The sequence below is a fragment of the Pollicipes pollicipes genome, unplaced genomic scaffold (assembly GCF_011947565.3).
Source record: "Pollicipes pollicipes isolate AB1234 unplaced genomic scaffold, Ppol_2.1 Scaffold_4881;HRSCAF=5763_pilon_pilon_pilon, whole genome shotgun sequence".
Taxonomy (NCBI): Eukaryota; Metazoa; Arthropoda; class Thecostraca; order Pollicipedomorpha; family Pollicipedidae; genus Pollicipes; species Pollicipes pollicipes.
Window position 1 is genome coordinate 59,194,451 of NW_023596576.1, and position 21,255 is coordinate 59,215,705.

Below are 21,255 nucleotides of genomic sequence, written 5' to 3' on the forward strand. Positions count from 1 at the left end.
ACCGCGAAGGCCCAATTTTGTGGTGAGGACGTTCCCGAGTTAATAGCCTCCTAGGTCACAAAAATAACCTGGAGGTGTGCCGATCATGATAAATCGTGACTTTCCCGACTACTGTGCCAAAACTACGCATCGCAGCTCCATGACAATGTCAGCATAGCCATCGCATGTTTTTTGTGCATCAAATGGCGTACCAGCGGACCCTGCCAGGCCAACCGGCAGCCTCCCAGAGCGGGCCAAAATAGGCTGTGTTCGTACGGCGGATATCCGTAACTTGCCTAAGGGAACTGTTCGGCGAAAAATTATGCATTACTCTAAAAATGAATGACAACAATGTTTTGTATAACATAAGAGCTGATCGGGGAATATAATCGGGGAATGGCTTTCGGTCAAACAGGTCACGAAAGGCTGCTGACCTGACATGACCTCGAGGCCCCGAAATATAACGTACTGACGGGTACCCCGGGACCTCGCTTGACCCCAGCTACACGCTGGCCTCCATGTTCCGTTTTCATGCTGGCATCCTTCCGACTGAATCACTGCTGTTTGCTCCACCCGCATAACCGGACATGATCCGAGGCTACCTGGCTATGTCAAAAGGGTCATAGTTCATAAGTCTGCGTATCTGCTTTGTCAGATGAAAACTGTGATTGCATGACGAGGTCATGCTTGGTCATTCACGTGGATTAACTCGCGATATGTCAGAGGTCATCAGACTGCCCAATCGGGGATGGGCAGCCTGTTGGCCAAATGCGTGATGAGCTAACAAGTTTGCATGGCACCCCGGAGCAGCGAGGACAGCGGCCGGTACATCATGCAAGCCTTCGAGATTGTTCCTGTATGTCCGTTTTCTGATATGACACGAGGTTGGAACTGGCCTCAAAATGTGGAGAATACAATTTGATCCGTGCATATTGGGCGGCGGCACCCTACCGTTCTTCTGGCCAATGTGGACACTTCGGTTGGGTGAGGGCTCACTTGACATGGCTGGTCGCCGTCACCTGGAAAGTGGATATCTGGTCCAACTCCTCAAGAGCCCAACTATTCTGCTTCACTGTAGCCCGACCCGACGAACTTCTGAATCTGCCTGATCAGATCTGCACTCCTCGGTCTCTCTTCTCAGAGTTCATTCCGGACTCCGTACGTGCTCTACACGTACAATCTTGGTGGCCCACCACATTGCCTCTGCTTTTTCCCCTGTCCCCCCCTTCCCTTCCCCTCGGCGTGGCGCAGCCTCCCTGCCGTCCGACCCCTGGTACTGTCTCCTGCGCTGATGCCGTCCCTGACCCGCTCCACCTCTCCACCGGCAGAGGAGGCGCTCGTGGCAGCGGTGAACGCGTGCCTGGCCTCGCCGGCGCCGCGCCCGGACCAGCTGCTGGCGCTGCTGGCGCCGCTGGCTGCGCCGGACGCGCCGCTGCCCGGCTGGGCGGCGCCGCTGTTCCTGCGCGAGATGGCGGCCGTGCGGCGCGAGCAGGGCGCCGACCTGAGCGGACCGGCGCTGCGCGGCGCGCTGGCGCTCCTGCCGGCCGTGGCCGCCGTCAACGCGGCCGTGGCCGCGGCGGAGCCGGCCGCGCTCTGGGCGGCCCTCAGCAACCCGGCCGTCTATATCATGGTGGGTCGGAGGAGGGACGCGCTGGGCGGGCCCGCTACATCATGGTGGGTCGGGGCAGAGGGACGCGAGGGGCAGGTCCGCTGCATTATGGTGGGTCGAGGGAAGGGACGCGCTGGACGGACCCGCCGTCTCTGACGTGATGTGACGGGGCTGAGGTCGCGTCGTGCCCCCCTCTCCGCCCCGTGTATATCGTGTGTTGGCGGGGCACGGGCTGCGCTCAGTAATGACGCCGCTCGGTGCGTCATGGTACACATCGCGTCATCTGGGACGGGAATGTTCGCTCATTTGTGGTCCCCAATCCTGCCATGAGATCGATGGTGGGAGGATGCCATCGGGCGAACTCTAAAACTCTGCCGTCTGCACGAGATGCACAGGTTGCGTGTCTAGCGTAGACGGGGTGTTCCACCATCTGCTTGGGGTCTTGTCGCTGTCGTGTCTTGTTTTGTCGTGTTTTTTGTTTTTGCTTCAATTGCGCGGTACGTGGTTTGGGCTTCACATGACTTCACCATTGGACAAAGCCGTTGGTATGTATCTGCTGTGTGCCACAGTCATCACCCGGAATGAAAATCGGTCGAATTTCTAAATGCAACTGATCTTGCTCGCTGCATTTTCGTAGGCCTTGTGCCGCTGTATACCCGACGGCAGTGCCAGTGTTGGTAACGCCCCGTACTGTACTGTCAGGACCTGGACCAGAGAGCTGCTGCTGCCGGCAGTGCCTGTGGTTGAAACGGGCTGTGGCCGTGCCGACAGGACCTGGACGAGAGCTGCTGCCGGCGGTACCTGGCGGTGCTGGAAGCTGCCCGGCGGCAGGCGGCGGCCGACAACCCACACTGTCCCTTTATCACGCATCAGGACATCCAGCGAGCCGTTGATGACGTCAACAGTGACGTGGAGGCCGAACAGACCAGTGAGGACCTGCGTTCCTTACCTTGCTCTCTCTGCCCTCTCCCCTGCGGACGACCGGGTGTCGGCGACGGCTGTGCTTAGGTGGAGCGCGGCAGGGCTCGGGACGGGGCTGATTCGCCGTAGAGCTCAGCTGGTGGCGTCACACAACGGTCATGGTATAGAGGAGAACAACAGCATCGGTCTGTGGGGCTAGCAATGTAGTGTGTTTGCGTGAACGGCCTGGCCTTAGCTGAGCACTAACTCAGAACGTGACCTGAGGGATACTCGTCTTCCATGTTCTACCTCTATCATTGCCTGACGTGTCGGCGCGCGTGTGTGCGTGATGAGCTTGCTGACATTGGTCTGGCGCCTGGCAGAGGTGGAGCTGGTGGAGGCCGTGAACCAGGCAGTCCAGATGGGCGACAGTGCGTCCCTGCTGAACACCCTGACGGACCCAGCGCTCGGGTACTGTGACGTCACCCAGCACAGCGTCCACCACTGCCTACAGCTGCTTAAGGTACCGGCCATGTGCTGTCCCACCCAGCACAGCGTCCACCACTGCCTACGGCTGTTCAAAGTACCGTCCATGTGCTGTCCCACGCAGCACAGCACACTGTATGTGTGTATGCATGTACGTGCGTACGTATGCATGTGTGTATGTATGTATGTATGTATGTATGTGTGTATGCATGCATGTATGTATGTGTGTGTATGCATGCAATGATAAAAATCTCCACAACGTGGTTTTCCGATTGCCCAGCCGGCACATGCCCTAAATTAACAACGAACTCACCAGTTAGTTCATATGCATTTTGGACTCACCAGGCACGGTGGGCCCGGATCTGGGTTGACCCTCTTTGCCAGGCGCCAGCTGACATTTCCATGTCAGTCGGGTTAAGCGATGCGCTCGCTCCGGGACTCGAACCCGGAGCCGCTGGGTAGCGGGTCCGAGGTCTTCCCCTAGGCCACTTAGTACATAGCGTCAGTAATGGCAGATCACAAGCCGATCAATTTTGATGCACAAATGGACAAGAGGGTCATTTAGTAGTGGTGCTTTAATCGTGTTCGACGGTAAGGGTATCACGTCTACTTTGACCAAGGCGACCGTATGCACTGCGGAGAAGCAGGGGATCGCGATCGGGCTGTTGGGTATCCGACTGACAACCAGCAATGAGGTGCCGGGGTTTGGAACCCCACTGTATGGTACAAATAGCACAAAGGCTTTGGATTTATCACTCGCCTTCATCACGGTGAGTTATGCCAGCAGCCTTTGTAAGCAGTCCGTGTACATGACAAACTATTGAAGGGTGTTCTGGTGACGTCACAACGCTGTCTTGTCCGACAGAGCGCTCAGACGGCGAAGCTGCGCCGTGAAGGCGACGGCGTGCTGTGGCTGGAGGACGTCGACGAGGCGGTGCGGAACGCGCTGGTAGACCACCAGCTGGCAGAGCGGGGTGAGTGGCTGCAGCACGTTGCCGGCAGTTCTGGGCCCAGGGTGGCTTCGGTGAGTGGCTGTCAGTCAGTGCCCGACAGAACTGTGCTCCGCTCGGTACGCGGTAAGGAACAAAACAAATACGAGCTGGCACATTATGTCTGTGGTCCACTCACGCAAGCATCGCCGTTAGGCTTCTGTGCCGGCAGTGTTTCCTGAAGCCCTGCCACGGCTCAGCGTTGGCTCCGCTCGGGTATCGGTGGCCTGGTATTCTCTCGGTCTAGTGTATACAAATAGCAGGTGCTCCAATACTTGTGATGTTCCTGCTGGACACTCCCATTTCGCGGACCGCGGACCGCTCCTGTCTCTAGCGCACGGGACCCGGGTCGGTCGGTCGCGGCTGGTACCCCTGGAATGGCGGCGCGGGTATAGCCCGAATAGGGGACTCCTCTCGAGAAGTGTGTGGTGTGCGGCGTGCAAGGGCGCGGACGGCCGCTGGAACCGGTCATACTCGGAGACTGACCGCATATGTGTGGGTGACGGCGCGTCCGGTAAGCAGTGGTGAGATAAGGGCAGTGACCGGGTGCCTGCTGGCGCGACCCCCGCCTGCCCGCTGGCTGTGTCGCGGCGTCGAGCGCGGCTGGTTTGCCGAGCTTCGCCGCGGCACCCACCTACGGAGCCTATGTTCAGCGGACGTTCTCGACGAAAGGAAAGGTCACGAGAGCCCGGAGACGACGATGTGCAGTGTCGGCGTCGGCAGGGCTGATCTGCGCTGAGCCTGGAGATGTCGGATCGCGGTGGAGCGGGGTTCGGCGTCCAGCGCTCACGTCATCGCCGCGTCTGGTGGACGGCACCGGCGCCGACGAACGCCACAGAGCTCGAGGTCGGCCCCAGGAGCTGGCGGTGCAGCGGCGGAGTGTCGCCCGGACCGATGCGTGGCTGATTTGACGTCGCGCACCGTGCATCCGTGCCGGGTAGGCCCAGAAGATAGCGGAGATAGCAGAGAAGCTGGACCAGCTGACCGACCTCACGTCAGAGAAAAGGGTGGATAAGAAGCTGGGCCGGCGCTCCCAGGACGTCGGGCAGCGACTGGGCCAGCAGTGGTGCACCACTGACGCCTGATGCAGTCACGGCTAAGATGAAGACGGCGTCAGTAACTGGGAAGAGAAGACGGGTCGCGGAGGGGAGCGCCATACGAAACCGCAGAGCTGAAGAGAACCGTCGAGATGCAGCAGCGTCGTCAGTAGTCTTACCCGACTGTACGGGCTGGGCAAGGCTCATACCAACGCCTGGCAGGCCCTCCCGGACACCGGCCTGAAGATCGCGTGTTTTGGCGGGAAGGCCGCCTATGGAGCACATCAGGGCCACCGTCAGATCAGGGCCGGCGCTAATACATCGGCCGACGAGGAGCCCGAAGGTGCAAGTTCGTAACGGTGCATGTCAGTGTCAGGTAGGGTAAGCTGATGTACAAAATGTTCACTTAGCCCAAGTTAACTTCTATGCAGGTTGCGCACCCTGTCAGTGGAGTTGAGTATCACCCCCGTGTCTGAATCAGATAGGACTTCCTGCCTTAGTTTTTGGGCCGGCTGTGGTTTCTGTTGAGACCGGACCCGCCGTCGCCGACCAGACCCTCTCCGCCACGTCCGCAGCGTGTGTGGCGCTGTCCGACCTGCGGGCCGCTGACCTGGCCAGCCCCCTTCGCCGCGTCCCCAGCGTGTGTGGCGCTGTCCGACCTGCGGGCCGCTGACCTGGCCAGCCCCCTTCGCCGCGTCCCCAGCGTGTGCGGCGCTGTCCGACCTGCGCGCCGCCGACCTGACCAGCCCCTCCGCCTCGTCCCCAGCGTGTGCGGCGCTGTCGGACCTGCGCGCCGCTGAACTGAGTGCGCTGCCGGCCGGCCAGCTGGTGGCGCTGCTGCAGCTGCCCTGCCTCGGCCTGCGGGACGTCTCGCCCAGCCTGGCCGAGCACTACCTGCGCGCCCTGCGCCGCCTCAGCGCCGGCCGCCGCCCGTCCGGCCCGGTACGGTCCGGCTGGAGGACTCGGCGAGCCCCCTGACGCAGCAGCTGGGCTGGCAGCCGAGCGTCTTGGGGCTCCGCCAGGGACGGCGGTGCGGGGAATGTCTGTGCCGCGGTGGTTGGGTGGGTAGGTGGATGGATGGGCTATACCGTTACGAGGTGGGGCTATCTCATCGAACAAGCGCTGGCTACGGGCCGTGTCTGGCATTGGTAACCGCGATAAGTTGCACCTGCAATCGCGGCATTCTGGCTTGAGCGGACGGCATGTCACCCCCCAGCCGTGCGGCACGCTGTGTCGGGAGTGTGGCACCAGAGGTCAGGCCGGTTCCCACGGGGATGACGTCCGCCTCGGCGCTGGCAGGGCTCCGACGAGGGCTGGATCCCGCACTCGGTCGGAGGCGCGAACGAGGCCTTCCTGCACCTGGCGACGGGTCTGGTCACCTGGCACCAGCCGAACCGCGGGCAGCTGGCCGACGCCGCGCTGGACCAGCGCTCCCTCCAGGTGGGTGCGGCGCGCTCGTGCCTGGGCCGGGCAGCTGGCCGACGCCGCGCTGGACCAGCGCTCCCTCCAGGTGGGTGGGGCGCGCTCGTGCCTGGGCCGGGCAGCTGGCCGACGCCGCGCTGGACCAGCGCTCCCTCCAGGTGGGTGCGGCGCGCTCGTGCCTGGGTTTCGCAGGCAGCTAGCCGACGCCGCCCTGGACCATCGCCCCCTCCAGGTGGGTGGGGTTCGCTCGTGCCTGGGCTCCGCGGATAGCTCGCCGACGCTGCGCTGGACCAGCACTCCCTCCATGGGAGTGGGGCTCGCTCGTGCCTGGGCGCCCGGGCGCTAAATTGTCACGTTGATACGTGGCTTTAGTTTCATCCCGTTGCCGTTGTTCGATCCCGAGGGAAGGTTTTGTTCTGTTGTATTTTTTTTTTTCACCAGCAGCGTTACGTAGCAAGGTAGGTAAGTCGTAAACAAATGTAAAGTAAGTGGAGTCCAAGTCGCTTCTGGTGAAGAAACCTGCCGGCCGCTGTTGGCTGCCCCGAACACCAGCCTGACCCAGCCATTGTTGATCTCAGCCGGATCTCGCCACCTCCGTGCCTCGTCCGGCTGACGTGCGTCCGCTGGCGGGCCTGACTGGCTCGGCCCTCGCCGACAGCGGCTGGTGACCGAGACGAACGGCGGCCGGGAGCGGCCCGAGCGTTGGCTGGTGCCGCTGCAGGCGGCGGCGCGCGGCCTGCTGGCCCGCCGCCGCCTCCGCCAGCGCCGTCTCCTCTACAGCCGGCACGAGCCAGAGGTCGTCCGCATTCAGGTGGGCGGCCGGGGGTGACGGCGGAGGGTGGCCGACCTGGCGGGAGCGGCGCCTCGCTGAGACAGGGGAACGAAGGGCTGGCGGCTGTGTACCTGTCCTGATGACGTCAAGACCCCTTTGCTTAACTGGTTCTGCTTGTGCTAGACTGAAAAGTTAAATGTACAATCTGATGAAATTATGAATAGACTAAGATGAATCTTGTTCTTACATGTATAGCTATGTATACCGCGTGGCAAGTCTGCCCACCGCACATGTGGCGGCGTGCTGGCGGCCAGCCGACTGAGGCGGGCCGGTGACGGTCGCGGCAGGCGTGGTGGCGGGGCGCGCGCCAGCGGCGGGCCTACCTGCTGCAGCGCACGCAGCGCATGGCGGCCCGCGTCGAGCAGCTTCGCCGCGAGGTCGACGAGCTGCGCAGCCGCCAGCTGCAGGAGGAGCAGCTGCTGCAGCGCTTCAGACCGCACGTGAGTGGTGGGAGGGGTGAGGGTGGTGGGTGCCGAGTTCAGGGGCGCGAAGTGTTGTCGCCTCGGTAATTGCTTCGCGCGATGTAAAGCAGTGTTGAGGAATGCCACCTCATTGCACTACTCTGTTGTGTTTCCAGACCCGTGGCGACGTTTCTTGTCTTTTCCGTTGGCGTGAATAATCAAAGTAGCCGTTTGAACTGATGCATAAGAGCGTGCCTTAGTTGCCGCAAAGCGTCGCGGACGATCTAGATGCATGGACCTCTAATTCCCACCCGGCGACCGTGTAACCCGCTGCACGGCAGCAGCCGTCAGAGCGGCCTCCTACCGTACCTTGCCCTGCCTCCCCCCCCCCCCCCTCCCCCGCCCCGCGGCGGTGCCTTGACGCGACTGCGTCTGCGCGCGGCCGCCGCCAGGAGGCGAGCGTGGTGCGCCTGCAGCGCTGGTGGCGCCGCCTCCGCCTGCGGCACGAGTTCCGTCAGCTGGCTGCCGCCTCCCGACCGGACGTGTCGTTGCTGAGGAAGTTCGTCCACCTGCTGGACGTGCAGGGCTCCGACTTCAAGGAGGAGGTGCAGCTGCAGGCGAGTATGCCGGCCGGCGTCGGGGAGCGGCGGGACGGCTCCGGCCACCGCCCGGCGACCGGCCGCACGTCTAGGGGTGGAGGGCCGCGGACAAAAGGAGTTGAGTGGGAGGGGTGGGCTGAACAGTGAGAAATGACATAACTTACCGCAAAACACGTCAACAAACGGGGTTCTGCCGGCTTTGGCCAACTTGCTCAAAGTTCCGGTCTGGCGTCCCTTGCAACTGAACAGAAAACTACACCCCTGCTTATGTTACTCCGATGATAACCATCGTGGGTAGAAAATATATTAATAGCCCGGATGACAACCGTGCTGTTTGGGTTTCGACGAAATTTATTTAGCTAAACTTTCGTCCAAAATACTTGTTGCCTAAAAAATGCTGGGTTAGAGCGTCTTAGATGTTGCGAGATTCTCGTTTCATTCAGTCATTCATACAGGCCGGCAGCAACAACTGGACTGTTGACACACCACATTTAATGAACACTGGTGTTGACGGCAGCTAACGGTCTAGTGCTTGGGGCCCTCCACAATGTGATATGAATTTATCGATTGAAAACGCGGCCTCTTTTATATCAGTGCTGCAGCTTTTGACTTAACAACAAAGCCTTCAATCTTCTAACTTCCTTTCCAAATGGGTTTTGAGTGGGTCGATCCCGGCTGTAGTGCAATGCCAGGCAGCCCCGCGGCAGGGCGGGAGCAAACTTCAAAAACCTCACCAGTGCTGAAAAATAATTTTGGTATACTGGTTACCGTGCAGAGACGTGTCGTATGTCAAGCTGATAAGAGCAGATTTTGTATTTAAAAGCACATTTTTGATAAGTCTTGGGAACAGAAAAAAAAACATATGCCTGTCCCACGTGGGAAGTCATTTACAATAAACACGCGCTGCACAAAGCTCGTACAAATCACGTGACACATTGGGCAAGAACATTAAGTAAATACGCACCATATATATATATATATATATATATATATATATATATATATATATATATATAGATATAGATATATAGATATAGATATAGATATAGATAGATAGATAGATAGATAGATAGATATGTATATATATATATATATATATATATATATATATAACCAAAGAAGAAGAAAGTATAACCAAAGAAGAAGAAAAAACATTTCGTATGCTCTGATGGGCTGCCACGACGGACGGCGCAGCGTGAATTGGGTACGCACGGTGCTGGTGGAGCCACCAGCTGCGCAGAGGTGGCGCCACAGTGCGCTTGGGACACGGCGGACGGTGTGGGCCGTGGGCTGAAAGCGGCATGCGATCTAATGCGGTCGTTTAGCCAGCTGATGACAGGGCACACTGTCGTAACGTAAACTTGGGCTCCGTTTGTGCACGACCTCTCTTGAAGGACTTGGGAGCATCTGAGCGCTGATCAAAGGCGGTGGTTTGGCGGCGGTCGGCGGCTGCGCCACGGGGAACACAGGGACGGGCGCCTGGCGCACAGACCGTACAGCGGCGGGCAGGCGCGGCCGACCGCCGGCGCCCTCCCGGCCTTGTCATGCTCCTTGACGGCGCTCCGAAACGGCCCACACCTGCCTCGACACCTGGGCTATCACCTTAAGACCGGCTTTTGACTAGCCAGAGCCATCGAGGCGCTAAGCCGCCGCTGCCCGTCGTCCTCCCCCATCGCGTAAGGCCGTCCGCCGAGCGCACCGGCGGCGCGGGAGGCTTGGACCCAAGGAAAGGGGCGCAGGACGGCGGAGGTCCGCAGGCGGCCCGTGTCAGGTGGCGGCGCCAGCTCAGCAGGGCTTCTGCTGGGTTGGGGGAAGGAGAGGCGCACGAAACGTGCGAAGGACCCGAGGGGCGGCACCGTTGCGTCCGCGTGGAGGCGCTGATGAGGGGAATCCCTCGGTTCGTGGGACCCTCGAAGCCGCACACGGGTGTAGCGGCCGTGCTTGCAGCCGCACGCACGTCTTTGTAAAGCCAGCGTTGTCCGGTGAGTGACACCTGTCACGGAACATCACCAGCAGGGCTGCTCGGACACTTGGGACCTCCAGCTTTGGGATCTTGGGACCAAGCTGATCGATCGACGACCCGCAAGAGACCAACCTTGCATGCCATGACAAACAATTAACCGTTATTATAGGGGGTATGCATGTGGCGCTGGTTCTAATACGGCGCGCGTTTTTATGCGTGAGCAGAAATTGAAGGGTGACGTGGCCCAAATGATTCGCAAGAACCAGATGCTGGAGAGAGACCTGGACTCGCTCGACGTCAAGATCGGCCTGCTGGTGAAAAATCGGATCACACTGCAGGTGAGACTCCGCTGAAGCCAGAGCCGACGGGGTTCAGGCTGCTCGGCCAGATCCGGCTGGGCTCGGCCGCTGGGCCAGAGCCGGCTGGGTTCGGGCTACTGAAGCCAGAGCCGGCTGAGTTCGGACTATCGAAGGTAGAGCCGGCTGGGTTTTGACTACTGAAGCCAGAGCCGGCTGGGCTCGGGCTGCTGGGCCAGAGCCGGCTTGGGTCGGGATATTGGATGTGTCTGTGCAGGATGTTGTGGTGTGTTTCGCCGGTCTCACGTCACTCCCGACGCTTTTTAGGAGGTGCTGATGCACAGCAAGACGATGGACGCCGTGAACAAGAGCGGCGACAAGCTGGGGACGCTCTCCCGCGGCCAGGGGCTCAAGGTGAGCCGACGCTCGGGGTCATTGGTGCCGAACGGTCACCGAGTCCGGAGGCTGGCGGCGGACAGCCTCAGCGCCGCCTCTCGTGGCGTCGTCGTGGCCAGGCTCATGATGCATTCAGTGGGGACAGGTCATGGTCTCCCGTCTCTGCCGTCAGTCTCCTGACGATCTGAGCTGTCCGCTGTGGCACGCCACAGCCGTTGAGCCCGTGCCGGTTGAGTCGTGTCTGCAGATTGCTTCACGCGGGTTTTGTCGCCAGCTGTTTGTAATGCTCATGTGCATGCAGTGTTCAAAAGGTTAGATGTCTATTTCGATCACGGCGTGTCTTTCGTCCTGGAATGTCGAGCTCTCGTATTTGTCATCTCCAAGCAGTAAACTGGACTCCTGCTCGCTAATGGCAGTTGCACTCGATCCGCAAGGGTTTTTACACGGCTGTTGTAGTAAACACCCATTCTCTGGTTGCGCGAATGGCATCACCCTAGGCCAGACTGTGGGACGAGCTGCATCTCACCGTTTGAGTGAGTGCTGGACTGTGAGACGAGCCGCATCTGACCGTATTAGTTAGCGCTAAACTGTTGGACGAACTGCATTTCACCGCATTGATGAGAGCGTCAAAACACCGCTGTTCTGTTCCCTGACGGCGCCTCTGACCCGGGCAGGCGCTGACACGCGAGAGCCGGGACCGGCTGGCGCTGTACCAGCAGCTGTTCTACCAGCTGCAGACGCGGCCGGCGTACCTGGCGCGGCTGGTGTTCGCGCTGCCGCCCGGCCAGTCGGGCCGCTTCCTCGAGTCCGTGGTGCCCAGCGTCTTCAACTACGGCACCAACGACCGCGAGGAGTACCTGTTGGTCAGCCTGTTCCGCATTGCGCTCCAGGAGGAGGTCAGGTCAGTGACGGGAGCAAGGCCGGGTCAGAACTGGGAGGTCACGGTAGTCCACGGGGGTTTAGCAGTGTTTGGTCGGTACCAGGAGGTAGGTGGACCACGTCAGTCACGGGATGAGTAGGTCAGGTTGGCACCGGGCTAGCTCGCAGGAGCTCTCGAGGTCACAATATTCCGGGGAGGCTGGGAGGGTCAGGTCAGTCACGGGAGGTAGGCGGGTCATGTCAGCACCGGAAGCTGCTGAGGTTCGGTCTGTCCAGGTCGCGTCCAATGGACAGGGCAGCCTGGGAGGTAGCCTGGGGAGCTGGTGTTGTCAGGTCAGCCGGGTAAGCTGGGGCTGTCAGGTCAGCCCGGTAAGGTGGGGCTGTTACCTAGACCTGCAGATATGGGAGATGTGTTCATGTTACCCTGGGCTGTCTAGATGTTTGGTCGCTATGGATGCCCAAGCCGATTGCCAGTTTTGAGATTCTAAGGTTTGCATAGCATGTGGTGTGTGGCTGGGCGATATTCCTCTTAAGATCGCCCTGCCGGCGTCGCTCCTGGTCGCTCTTGGTTGGCGACACGTGGATCAGACAGCGTGAATGCGATTCTCTCCTCCTCGTGCCTATCCGTGAGCGCTGGTGCTGCAAGGGTGATCGCGAACTCTCCGCGTCCCGCGGCTTTATTTTCTGGGAAGCCCCGGCTCCTTACGTCGTCCGTTCTAATGACACACGATCGTTTGGCGAGAGGGTCCACGCGGCCGAGCCTCCCCCGCCCGAGGAGTACGGGCCGGCCGCCGGCTGTGGCGCGTGTGCGCCGGTCCGACGGGCGCCGCTGGCCGCCAGGTCGCGCGTGGACCAGCTCTCGGACGTGGTGAGCGGCAACCCGATGGTGGTGCGCATGATCGTGCAGTACAGCCGACGCCACCCGCTGCGGCCCGTGCTCGGCCCGCTGGTGGAGCGCGTGCTCAGCGACCGCACGCTCCTCATCAACACCAACCCGGTCGAGATCTACCGGCACTGGGTCAACCAGCAGGAGGCGCAGAGCGGACAGCCCTGGTGAGTCCCGCGCCCAGCGGCGCTGCCAGGTGCCGGCGGTGGCACGGTCCGGCCCAGGAGAGCTGCTCACCGCTCTGTCACGAGAGCTGTGCTCCGCAGCGAGCGGTTCCTGTGCTCGTGTTTGGTGTTAACCGGCAGGGGGTGCCGTTTGACGCTTTGGATTTGCGGGTGGTGTGGGCTGTGTCCCTCCTCTTTGAGCTGCCTGTGTTAGTTGCTTTAGTTACTTTTTCAGTATCTTTTGGTGTTTTTCTTCTTTTAGTTTTAGGTACTTAATACTGTTTTTCGTCGGAGAAAAACAAGCCATCTCGGTTTGCATGCTACCTTTTCGTGTGGACATTGCCTCGTATTACAGGCGCTATATAGAGTAGGGATTCCTAAAACCAAAGTTCTGTCACACTCGTGGGTCCTGCGCTGGGTGCCGATCGGTCCAGCCCAGTGGAGGCGATCGCTGACCCCTCCCGGCTGTCCGGCAGCGGCCTGCCGTACGCGGTCAGCCAGGAGGAGGCGCTGAAGCATGGCGAGGTGGCGCGCCGCCTCAACCGCGCCATCCACTGCCTCAAGGAGGCCAGCAACATCTTCCTGGACGAGATCTTCAACGCCGTCGACGAGCTGCCCTACTGCCTGCTGTACTCGGCCAAGGTGCTGAAGCGGGCGCTGCACGAAAAGTTCCCGGACGCGCCCGAGAAGGACATCCTCAAGGTCGGTGCCGGCGTCGGAAGGCGGCGAAGGTCGCCGGTGTCGGGTCTGTTGTGTGCGCTGAGCACGACACGGCACCGGCTAGAACGACCGTGGTGAGACACGTCGGCGCTCTGCCTGCGTTTCTGGGGGCCAGCCGGTTTCCCTGCAGGTGCTGAATGCAGGTGCAGGCTCCTCGAAGCGTAAATAGGCAGGATCGGAACATGAGCGTGGCCGAAGTTGTTGGCCGTCGCGATGGCTGTGAGCAGAAGCGTCGTGCCAGACGCCCTCGCGTCACCCGCGGTATGCAATAGCAGTACGCAGGGTGTATATAAGGCTTATGAGAACCCGCACGACATAATATGGTTCACGCTCTGGGCTCGTGCCGAGCTGCAGCTGTTGGAGGGGGTCTCTCGCCTCCCGTCACCGGCGACGTCCGCCACACGCGTCCTGCACGCCACAGCCGTCACATCAGTCGCACGTCATCCGACAACGTCACATCCGTCACACGCCATATCCGTCACACGTCACATGTGCCACATGCTACATCCGTCACACGTCACATTTGTCACACTCACATACGTCACACGTCACAACAATCGCACGTCAAATTCAGCTCATTATATCCGTCACACGTCACATCAGGCACACGTCATATCCGCCATACATCACATCAGTCAAACGCCACATCTCACACGTCACATCAGGCACACGTCATATTAGTCACACGTCACATCCCTCACACGTCATAACAATCATGCGTCAAATTCAGCACATCATACTCGTCATGCGTCACATCCGTCACATGTGACAACAATTATGCATCAAATCCAGCACATATCCGCCATGCGTCACATCCGCTGCACGTGTCCCGCCTGCCACGCCCCGCTCCGCCGCCTCGCAGGTGGTCGGCAACCTGGTGTACTATCGCTTTATCAACTCGGCTATCGTGGCGCCGGACGCGTTCGACATCGTCTCGCTGCCGGCGGACCAGGCGATGACGCCCGACCAGCGCCGCAACCTGGGCAGCATCGCCAAGATCCTGCAGTTCGCCGCCAGCAAGAAGGGGGTAGGTGGCGGTGTGGTCTGCTGAAAGGCGGAACGGCGTTAGAGGGGGACTGGACGTGCGGCGCACAGGCCCTTCGAGTTTTTTTCGGAACATGTTACCGCGGAGAAAATAATATTGAAGAAGGATATCAAGGAATATGTACCTCAGCTACCATTCGCAAGGTAGTGTTGAGCGTTGTGATCCAGGAGCGGCCGTATCGCTGTGGGCGCCCTCCCCCCCCCCCCCCCCCCCCCCCCCCGCTTACGGCCTCGCGGCATCCGGCAGTTCGGCGAGGAGGCCGGCCATTTGCAAGCGCTGAACCCGTTCATCATCGCCGCCCACGAGCGCTTCAAGCTATTCCTGCAAGCCTGCTGCGCCATCGCCGAGCCGGAGCAGCATTACGGCCGCAACGAGTTCACCGAAGCCACGCTCATCGCCAAGCCAATCATCTACATCACCGCCCAGGTGAAAGAGGAACGCGCGGTCAGCGGCCTCTGGCGACGGCGATCTTCACCGTCTCTCGGGCGGGAGACGGCTGGGCGCGCTCGGGGGGAGGGAGAGGCCCACGACGGTGCTGCGCCTCCCCGTCGGTGGGGCGGGGTCCGTGTCTGGGGCGACGACGAGGTTTGGGTCACGGTGTATGAGCTGTGTGACACTGATTGACCACCGTTAATGTGAATTGGCCTGGGTCAGTCGGCCGCAAAAACTGCGAAAGACAGCAGAGAGCTTCGCCAGTTGGCTGAGCCGTGTGCGCGTTACGGAGCCTGGAAATGGGTTTGAAACCTGCGCAACCTCTCCTGTAGCTTTGGGAGTGAAACAAAGGATGTCGACGCCTCGAGCGTGTCGTGATCCATCAGCTCGGACAGGCAAAGTGGGATCATACTGCGTGAAGCCCTGCGAGCTCGCTGCCAGTACCTGACCGTGTAAACCGATCCGAGATTGCCGCAGGGGAGGCGGTAGCGCCAACGCCGGGCCCCGGGCGCGGACCTTTGTTCCGTGGTCCGTGTATCGGCACTGTGAGACGTAACGTGCGAGTGGGGCCGCGCAGGAGCTGTGCGAGACCCACCGGCTGCTGATGGAGTACGAATCGGTGGTGGCGCCATCGAAGAGTGACCCGCTGCACGAGATCCTGGAGGAGCTCGGGGACCAGCCGTCGCTGGACGGCGTGCTAGGTCAGTCAAGGTCGCAACGGCCAGGTTGGCCTGTGCCGGGGTCATTCTAATGACCAAGCACGGAATGTTCGAGCTATGGGCTGCCTCGTGTAAAGGTTCTCGTCGCTCAGGGCTCCTGGCTTTTCAACAGCCCACGCGATTATAATGCCGTTGAAAAGCGAGAATGCCTCCCGTTGTTTTGTTTTGCCTCTTCCGATGGCAAAATAACATATTTACCATTTGTTCCGGCGGAGCTGAGCTTATGGTAAACAGGAGAAACCACTCTATTTTAAAGCACCTGTGTTGTAGAGATTTGTTCAGTAATCCACCGGGTCTAATCTTCTGTCCAAGACTTGGGCGCCTTGACTTATACAACAAGCTGCAGTACGATGATGTCGCCGCATGACATGTGCCTCAGCCCGTCCCGTCGGCCATCTCCCACCTGAGCCCATGCACGGGGCGTGTTCGGCGCACCTGCTGACCGCCGCCGCGTCCGGCAGGGGAGGAGCCGGACCACCCGAGCCCGGAGCGGGCCGAGGTGTGCCTGACGCTGCAGGCGCGCGTTGATCCAGCCGACGAGGCGGCCCAGCTCACCGCCGGCAAGCTCTTCCTGCAGTGAGTGGCGCCGGCGGGTACGGCCAGCGCGTCGCCCGGCGGCGCTGATGCTGATGATGATGATTTGGGATTTTAGGGCGCGTCGGCATCAAGGTCATATTGCGCGCGTAACGGCTACCCGTGGCGGCTGCCGAGCTGGCCACTTGGGTCGGGATGTCGGCCGGTGTGGTGTGCGACGTGTGCGTGTGTATAAATATCATACAGGAGTTCCAGAGTGTGGCCACGTGCAAACTCTATGGCCTCGGGTGAACCGCAGGAGCGCGCAGAAAGGAGACTCGGCTTGTGCTGCGGTGATATGTTACACTGGCTGTGTGGCGCACCGCTGCGGCCTGCGGCACACTGACACCGTTGCGTGTCACACCGGCTGCGTGACACAGCGCTATGACGCCACTATTTGGCGTCGCCGCGCTGTGCGCTGGCCGGCCCGCGGTGGTGGTGCCGCCTCAGCGGCTGCTGCTGGCGGCAGGTGTAAGCAGCTGCTGGTGGACGTGATGCGCTGCACGGAGGACCCGGACGTGAGCGCCTGCGCGCGCGTCGAGCCGACCGCGCTCCAGGAGCGCCACTACCGCGAGCTGCTGCAGGCGCGCGGACAGGCCGAGAAACGCCGCCACGGCGATCAGCGACTCCACAGGAACAACTCGTTCCTGGCGCAGCCCTGGTGAGCGCCGCGCCGCGCCGGCGGGGCGAGTCGGAGTGCGGCGCTTCTGGGTGTCAGCGAGGACGCTTGTTTCTTGTCGATTTGTGGTGCGTGATGATCCATGCTTCAGGATTGCACTTCTGTCTGATACTTTTTGTGCTGGGATGTGGGGGAGGGGAGGGGGTACCATCATCAGCTGTATACGTTGCTGGGATGACGTCATCGTTTTCCATCCTGTCCGCAACGGGCCTAGCGCTCTGCCGTCTCCTGCGGTCCTGCCCCGGCCGTGTACCGGTGCTCGGCGCGCCCGCCCCGGGCGGTCCGGGCGTCGGCCGGCGGCGGGCCCGCGTGACGCCGTGCCGTCCCGCCGCAGCGCCACGCTGGAGGAGGCCAAGGACGCGCTGCTGGAGCGGCTGCGGCTGCTGGAGCGCGCGGGCGTGGTGCACCGCGACGACGGCTACCGGGCGCTGCTCGACGCCGTGGCCGCCGACATCGTCCACCAGAGGCGCCACCGGCAGCAGCGGCGCCAGGTCAGGGGCCACCGTCGGCCGCTGGCTCGGTGGTCAGCGGCGGACCTGGCCGTCACCAACTGATCACGAGCGCGCTCAAATAATCGCGCTCAAACGTCGGCTGATGCGCTCGAGTCGCTGGAGTCCTGCGCTCAGGTTCTCGTGTTCGTAGGTGCTGCCCGCTTGTGACTGGCTTCAGTCTGACGGTAACAGGCCCTGCTGGCTCCGCGGTCGTGTCCTAGAGGTGTGATCAGTTTCGGCACGGCCGTGTTAACATAGCACGTTGCCCGCAAGATGGCTATCATTTCAAGTGTACAAATGACCCCAGCCGGGTCGGCGAGCGCTGAAGGCGGTGGCGTCACGCGGCGCCCTGGCTAGCGCGCGGCGGCCAGCGGGGCCGGCCGGACCGGCGGCCGTACTGACACCGCCGCCGCGCCCCGCAGGAGTTGGTGAAGCTGCGGCGCACCATCTCGTCGCTGGACAAGAAGCGCACCTTCTACCAGGAGCAGGCCTCGTACTATACCCAGTATCTGGCCACGTGCCTGCAAGGCATGGCGACGGGGCGGCGGCGCGCCGGCCGCCACAAGGCCAAGGCGGCGGCGCCGCTGCGCTACACGGCCGCCCGGCTCAAGGAGAAGGGCGTGCTGCTCAACATCGACGGCATGCAGCCGGCTGAGGTGGGTACTCCGCACAGCCGAGTTGTTGAGGGGCTGAAGCCCAAGTTGGAGGGTGGGGCTGAAGCCCAAGTTGCGGGGGCCGACGTTCCCCCCCCCCTCCCCTCCCACTGAATAAGAAACTGCACCCCTGCCCCTTCCCCCGCCAATACTGATTTTATTGTTTATTGGTGTTTTAGGATGCGTCGACTACAATGGTCATTTCGCGCCCCTGAACACTGACATCATGTTTTTTTAATGAGGATGCAGTTGTGACCCATGCAAGAAGCTTTTCAACTTAAGCTTATCCAGGACAGCGGTGACGATTCTGCACTGTGCTGCGAGCCGCAGGTCACTGCGCCGTGACGGTGCGACAGTGATGCTGCGCCGCAGCGGCGGTTCCCCGCGGTCGCCTGTACCGCGCCGCCACAGGGTCCATGTTGAAGACAGCACAGCAGACAGGACTGTTGGCCCGGTAGGGTCGGACCACTGTCAGAGAGGAGTCGTGCCACGGGAATCGGAAGAAAGTGCAACTTGCTGCGTGCGAGCTGCAAAGCGACTTTTCAGCTGTGGCATTTACACATGTGGTGTTTGAGATGGGACAAATTCTTGCCTTGATGTGCTTTCGACCCAAACATATATAAGACACCATAAATTAATCCGAATGCAACTTAGCAGAGCATGCAACAATTCTGATATCCGAATAGGACGTTTTTAGTATGTGAGCATTTAAACTAAAAAAAGGGGCGGCACCGCTCACTGGTGTGGCCCCGTATATCATGTTAGCCCGCGGCCATCGGTCGGACGGGGCAGCGGGCGGCACCGCGCTTCCCAGTTAGGGAATCCCGTGACCTCTAATGGGAGTGTTAATTCCACGCGGCCTTGGTCACGTCAACCGCCGGCCTTTCCATGACGGTCACGAACTCCCCGCCGGCGCCTGCCGTCGGTCAATAGAGCATCGCTCCCGGTCCGTGCCTCAGAACTCCACCGGACAATTGCCGCCTCGCTGCGGTCAATAGTGTGTACATAGCAACGCGTGCAGTGCTGGACCACGTGCTGGATGCCGGGTTCGGTGTTGTGGACCGCAGCCACGAACCGAGCCGATGATCTCGCCTGTGGGCGTAACGCCGGGCCTGCCGTTGCTGTACGGCGTGATCGGGGCCGATCGCACGCCGCCCAGCCTGGAGCTGGCGGTGTGCCGCCACGTCGGCGTCGTTGTGTCGCCGTGTCACCTGTCTCCCCGGGTGGCCGGCCGGTAAGCGGCGGTGTGGGGCTCGCCAAGAGCAGTCCGTCCGCCGTCGGCCGTTGACGGCGCGCGCCTCCGCTCCCCAGCTGAAGGGCGTGCAGTTCGAGATCTCGCCGCTGGCGGCCGAGGGCCTGTTCCAGGTGAACGCCAAGCTGCTGGGCGTGCAGCTGGAGCGGGTGGAGATTAGCCTGCAGGTACCGTCCCCACCTGCCGCCGACGTCACTGGTCTAACGGCCGCACTTAGCACCTGCCGCGTTCATACATAGCCGCACACGTGCTGTACTCCGGCCAGTGATGCATTTTGTGCGGTCGCTGACGTCATACGACACCGTCAATCAACCCTCCTCATAGCAGACGGCCGTGGCCAGTGCCGTCTGTACCCCATAAATGTTCGAGTGCCCCATGAATATACGATGTGTTGCACCTGCGCTATGACTGTATTACTCCTTGGAATTCAGGGTATCTGGCACCTGTTGAATGCGTAGTTTATATGCTGGAACGTGCCGCATTATTCACCTGTTGAATGCGTGATTTGCTCGTATGTGAGCGGTGGGGCTCCGCGGCCAGACTGTTTATCATTGCTGTTCAGTACGAAGCAATGACCGTAGTCGACTGAATCTTTTCACATGTGCACACTGCAGTGCTAGTTACAGAAAAAATACACTCAAGAAAATCGACGATGCAAAATCGCCTCGTTTCAGCTGGCCCGCGTATGTCATTACGCCCTAGAGTCCTTGGTTGCTGATGACTTATGGGTGTCCCTAACGAGCAGCTCGAAAGCCCCGTGTTGAAGCGCGCGCGGTGCCACCCCTTCCCGCGCCCCCAGGAGCTGCTGCATCTGCAGTACGACGGCGTCTCCGTCATGGACATGTTCGGGAGGGTTCGGATCAACGTCAACCTGCTTATCTTCCTCCTGAACAGCAAGTTCTACAGCAAGGGCAAGAAGTGAACTGGCCCCGGTGCGCTGGGTCGGCCGAGCGGTCCCGACGGCTGTCGGCGCCCGGTGCAACGCCTGAGGCGGTGTCGGGAACGGAGCGGCGCGGCGCCGGACGCCGACACGTTCGTCTCGGCGTCTCGCGGCTCGTGGTGTGCTTAGCAGCTGCTTCGTTCGCGCTTTGTTGGTGCTGACAGAACATTTTACGTAGAGGCTGTATCGTGTGCGCGCTGGTGTGCTTTCCTGCAATGCTTTAGCTAGTTTCTTCCAGCTCTGTTTCTTTTTTATAGTTTACAGTCCGGTAATGCAATAACTGATTCAGGGGGCATCGCCCCTCGTTTTACAGCTGGTCGAGAACGGCGGGACCCAGCTAATTAGGCGCTTCCTACGTGGCAATCGATGCACATGCGTGGCGCAAACGTTTGTGCCATCGTGGCACTCGTTCACTTCGCCTGGACCTTCATGTGGCCGTACCGTAATTAAGTTTTGTAATTAACTGCCTGTAATTGGGCATAGTAACGTAATCCTTGGCACGGTCCAGGCCGAGGACGTAGCCTGCGCTAACAATCAGACAATCAGTTAGCTGTGATCGTCGAGGGACCACGTTTGCGTAGTGCCTGTTTGGTCAGCGGCCGCAGGGAACGCGCGCCGCTGCACATTTTACCGGTGACGCGGTGGGGCGGGGCACGGGGCGCGCTGCAGACCCGGCGGGCTGTTGAGGCCGTGTGGTGTCCGGCCGGGTGCTCCGCGACCGCGCGCGTGCCAGCGCGCAACACACTGGGCTCCTTGTGCGTCGCCCTCTGGATTAATGGTGTGAATACATGCGGACCGCAGCCGTATTTCGGGACTTTTCATCGGGCGATAAAACCAGACTGCCCCCGAATATACAGCGGGCCGTTACTCGTTTCGCCTATAGTTAGTTTTGAGGCAATTGCGTAATCTCAAA

General features: G+C 60.7%; 1 protein-coding gene, 1 long non-coding RNA gene and 1 pseudogene across 2 annotated transcripts; 2 read left to right on the plus strand and 1 right to left on the minus strand.

The window, feature by feature from the left end:
- The first annotated feature begins 2,432 nt into the window (after positions 1–2,432).
- On the plus strand, positions 2,433–3,915 carry LOC119099920 (uncharacterized). The gene is made up of 3 exons (XR_005094438.1): positions 2,433–2,516; positions 2,872–3,011; positions 3,840–3,915. It is a non-coding gene; the product is annotated as an uncharacterized LOC119099920 (long non-coding RNA).
- A 1,237-nt stretch (positions 3,916–5,152) lies between these two features.
- Positions 5,153–20,357, plus strand: LOC119100679 (ras GTPase-activating-like protein IQGAP1). Its single transcript, XM_037223756.1, has 22 exons — positions 5,153–5,165; positions 5,704–5,942; positions 6,300–6,440; positions 7,081–7,112; positions 7,203–7,233; positions 7,587–7,694; positions 8,165–8,272; positions 10,442–10,555; positions 10,841–10,927; positions 11,584–11,810; positions 12,629–12,841; positions 13,315–13,540; positions 14,421–14,585; positions 14,850–15,029; positions 15,613–15,736; positions 16,216–16,330; positions 16,797–16,988; positions 17,341–17,481; positions 17,676–17,682; positions 17,920–18,153; positions 19,462–19,569; positions 20,202–20,357. Exons 1-22 carry the CDS (start codon positions 5,153–5,155, stop codon positions 20,322–20,324), a joined length of 2,928 nt encoding a protein of 975 aa, XP_037079651.1. The 3' UTR covers positions 20,325–20,357.
- Positions 8,910–9,091, minus strand: LOC119101867 (uncharacterized; annotated as a pseudogene).
- Positions 20,358–21,255: the final 898 nt, after the last annotated feature.

What these genes read in the sequence shown, in the direction of transcription:
- LOC119100679 (XM_037223756.1), top strand. An exon ending in CAGAGGTCGTCCGCATTCAG is followed by an intron (nt 7,234 to 7,586) that starts GTGGGCGGCCGG and finishes TACCTGCTGCAG; the next exon opens with CGCACGCAGCGCATGGCGGC. An exon ending in GCGCTCCAGGAGGAGGTCAG is followed by an intron (nt 11,811 to 12,628) that starts GTCAGTGACGGG and finishes GCTGGCCGCCAG; the next exon opens with GTCGCGCGTGGACCAGCTCT.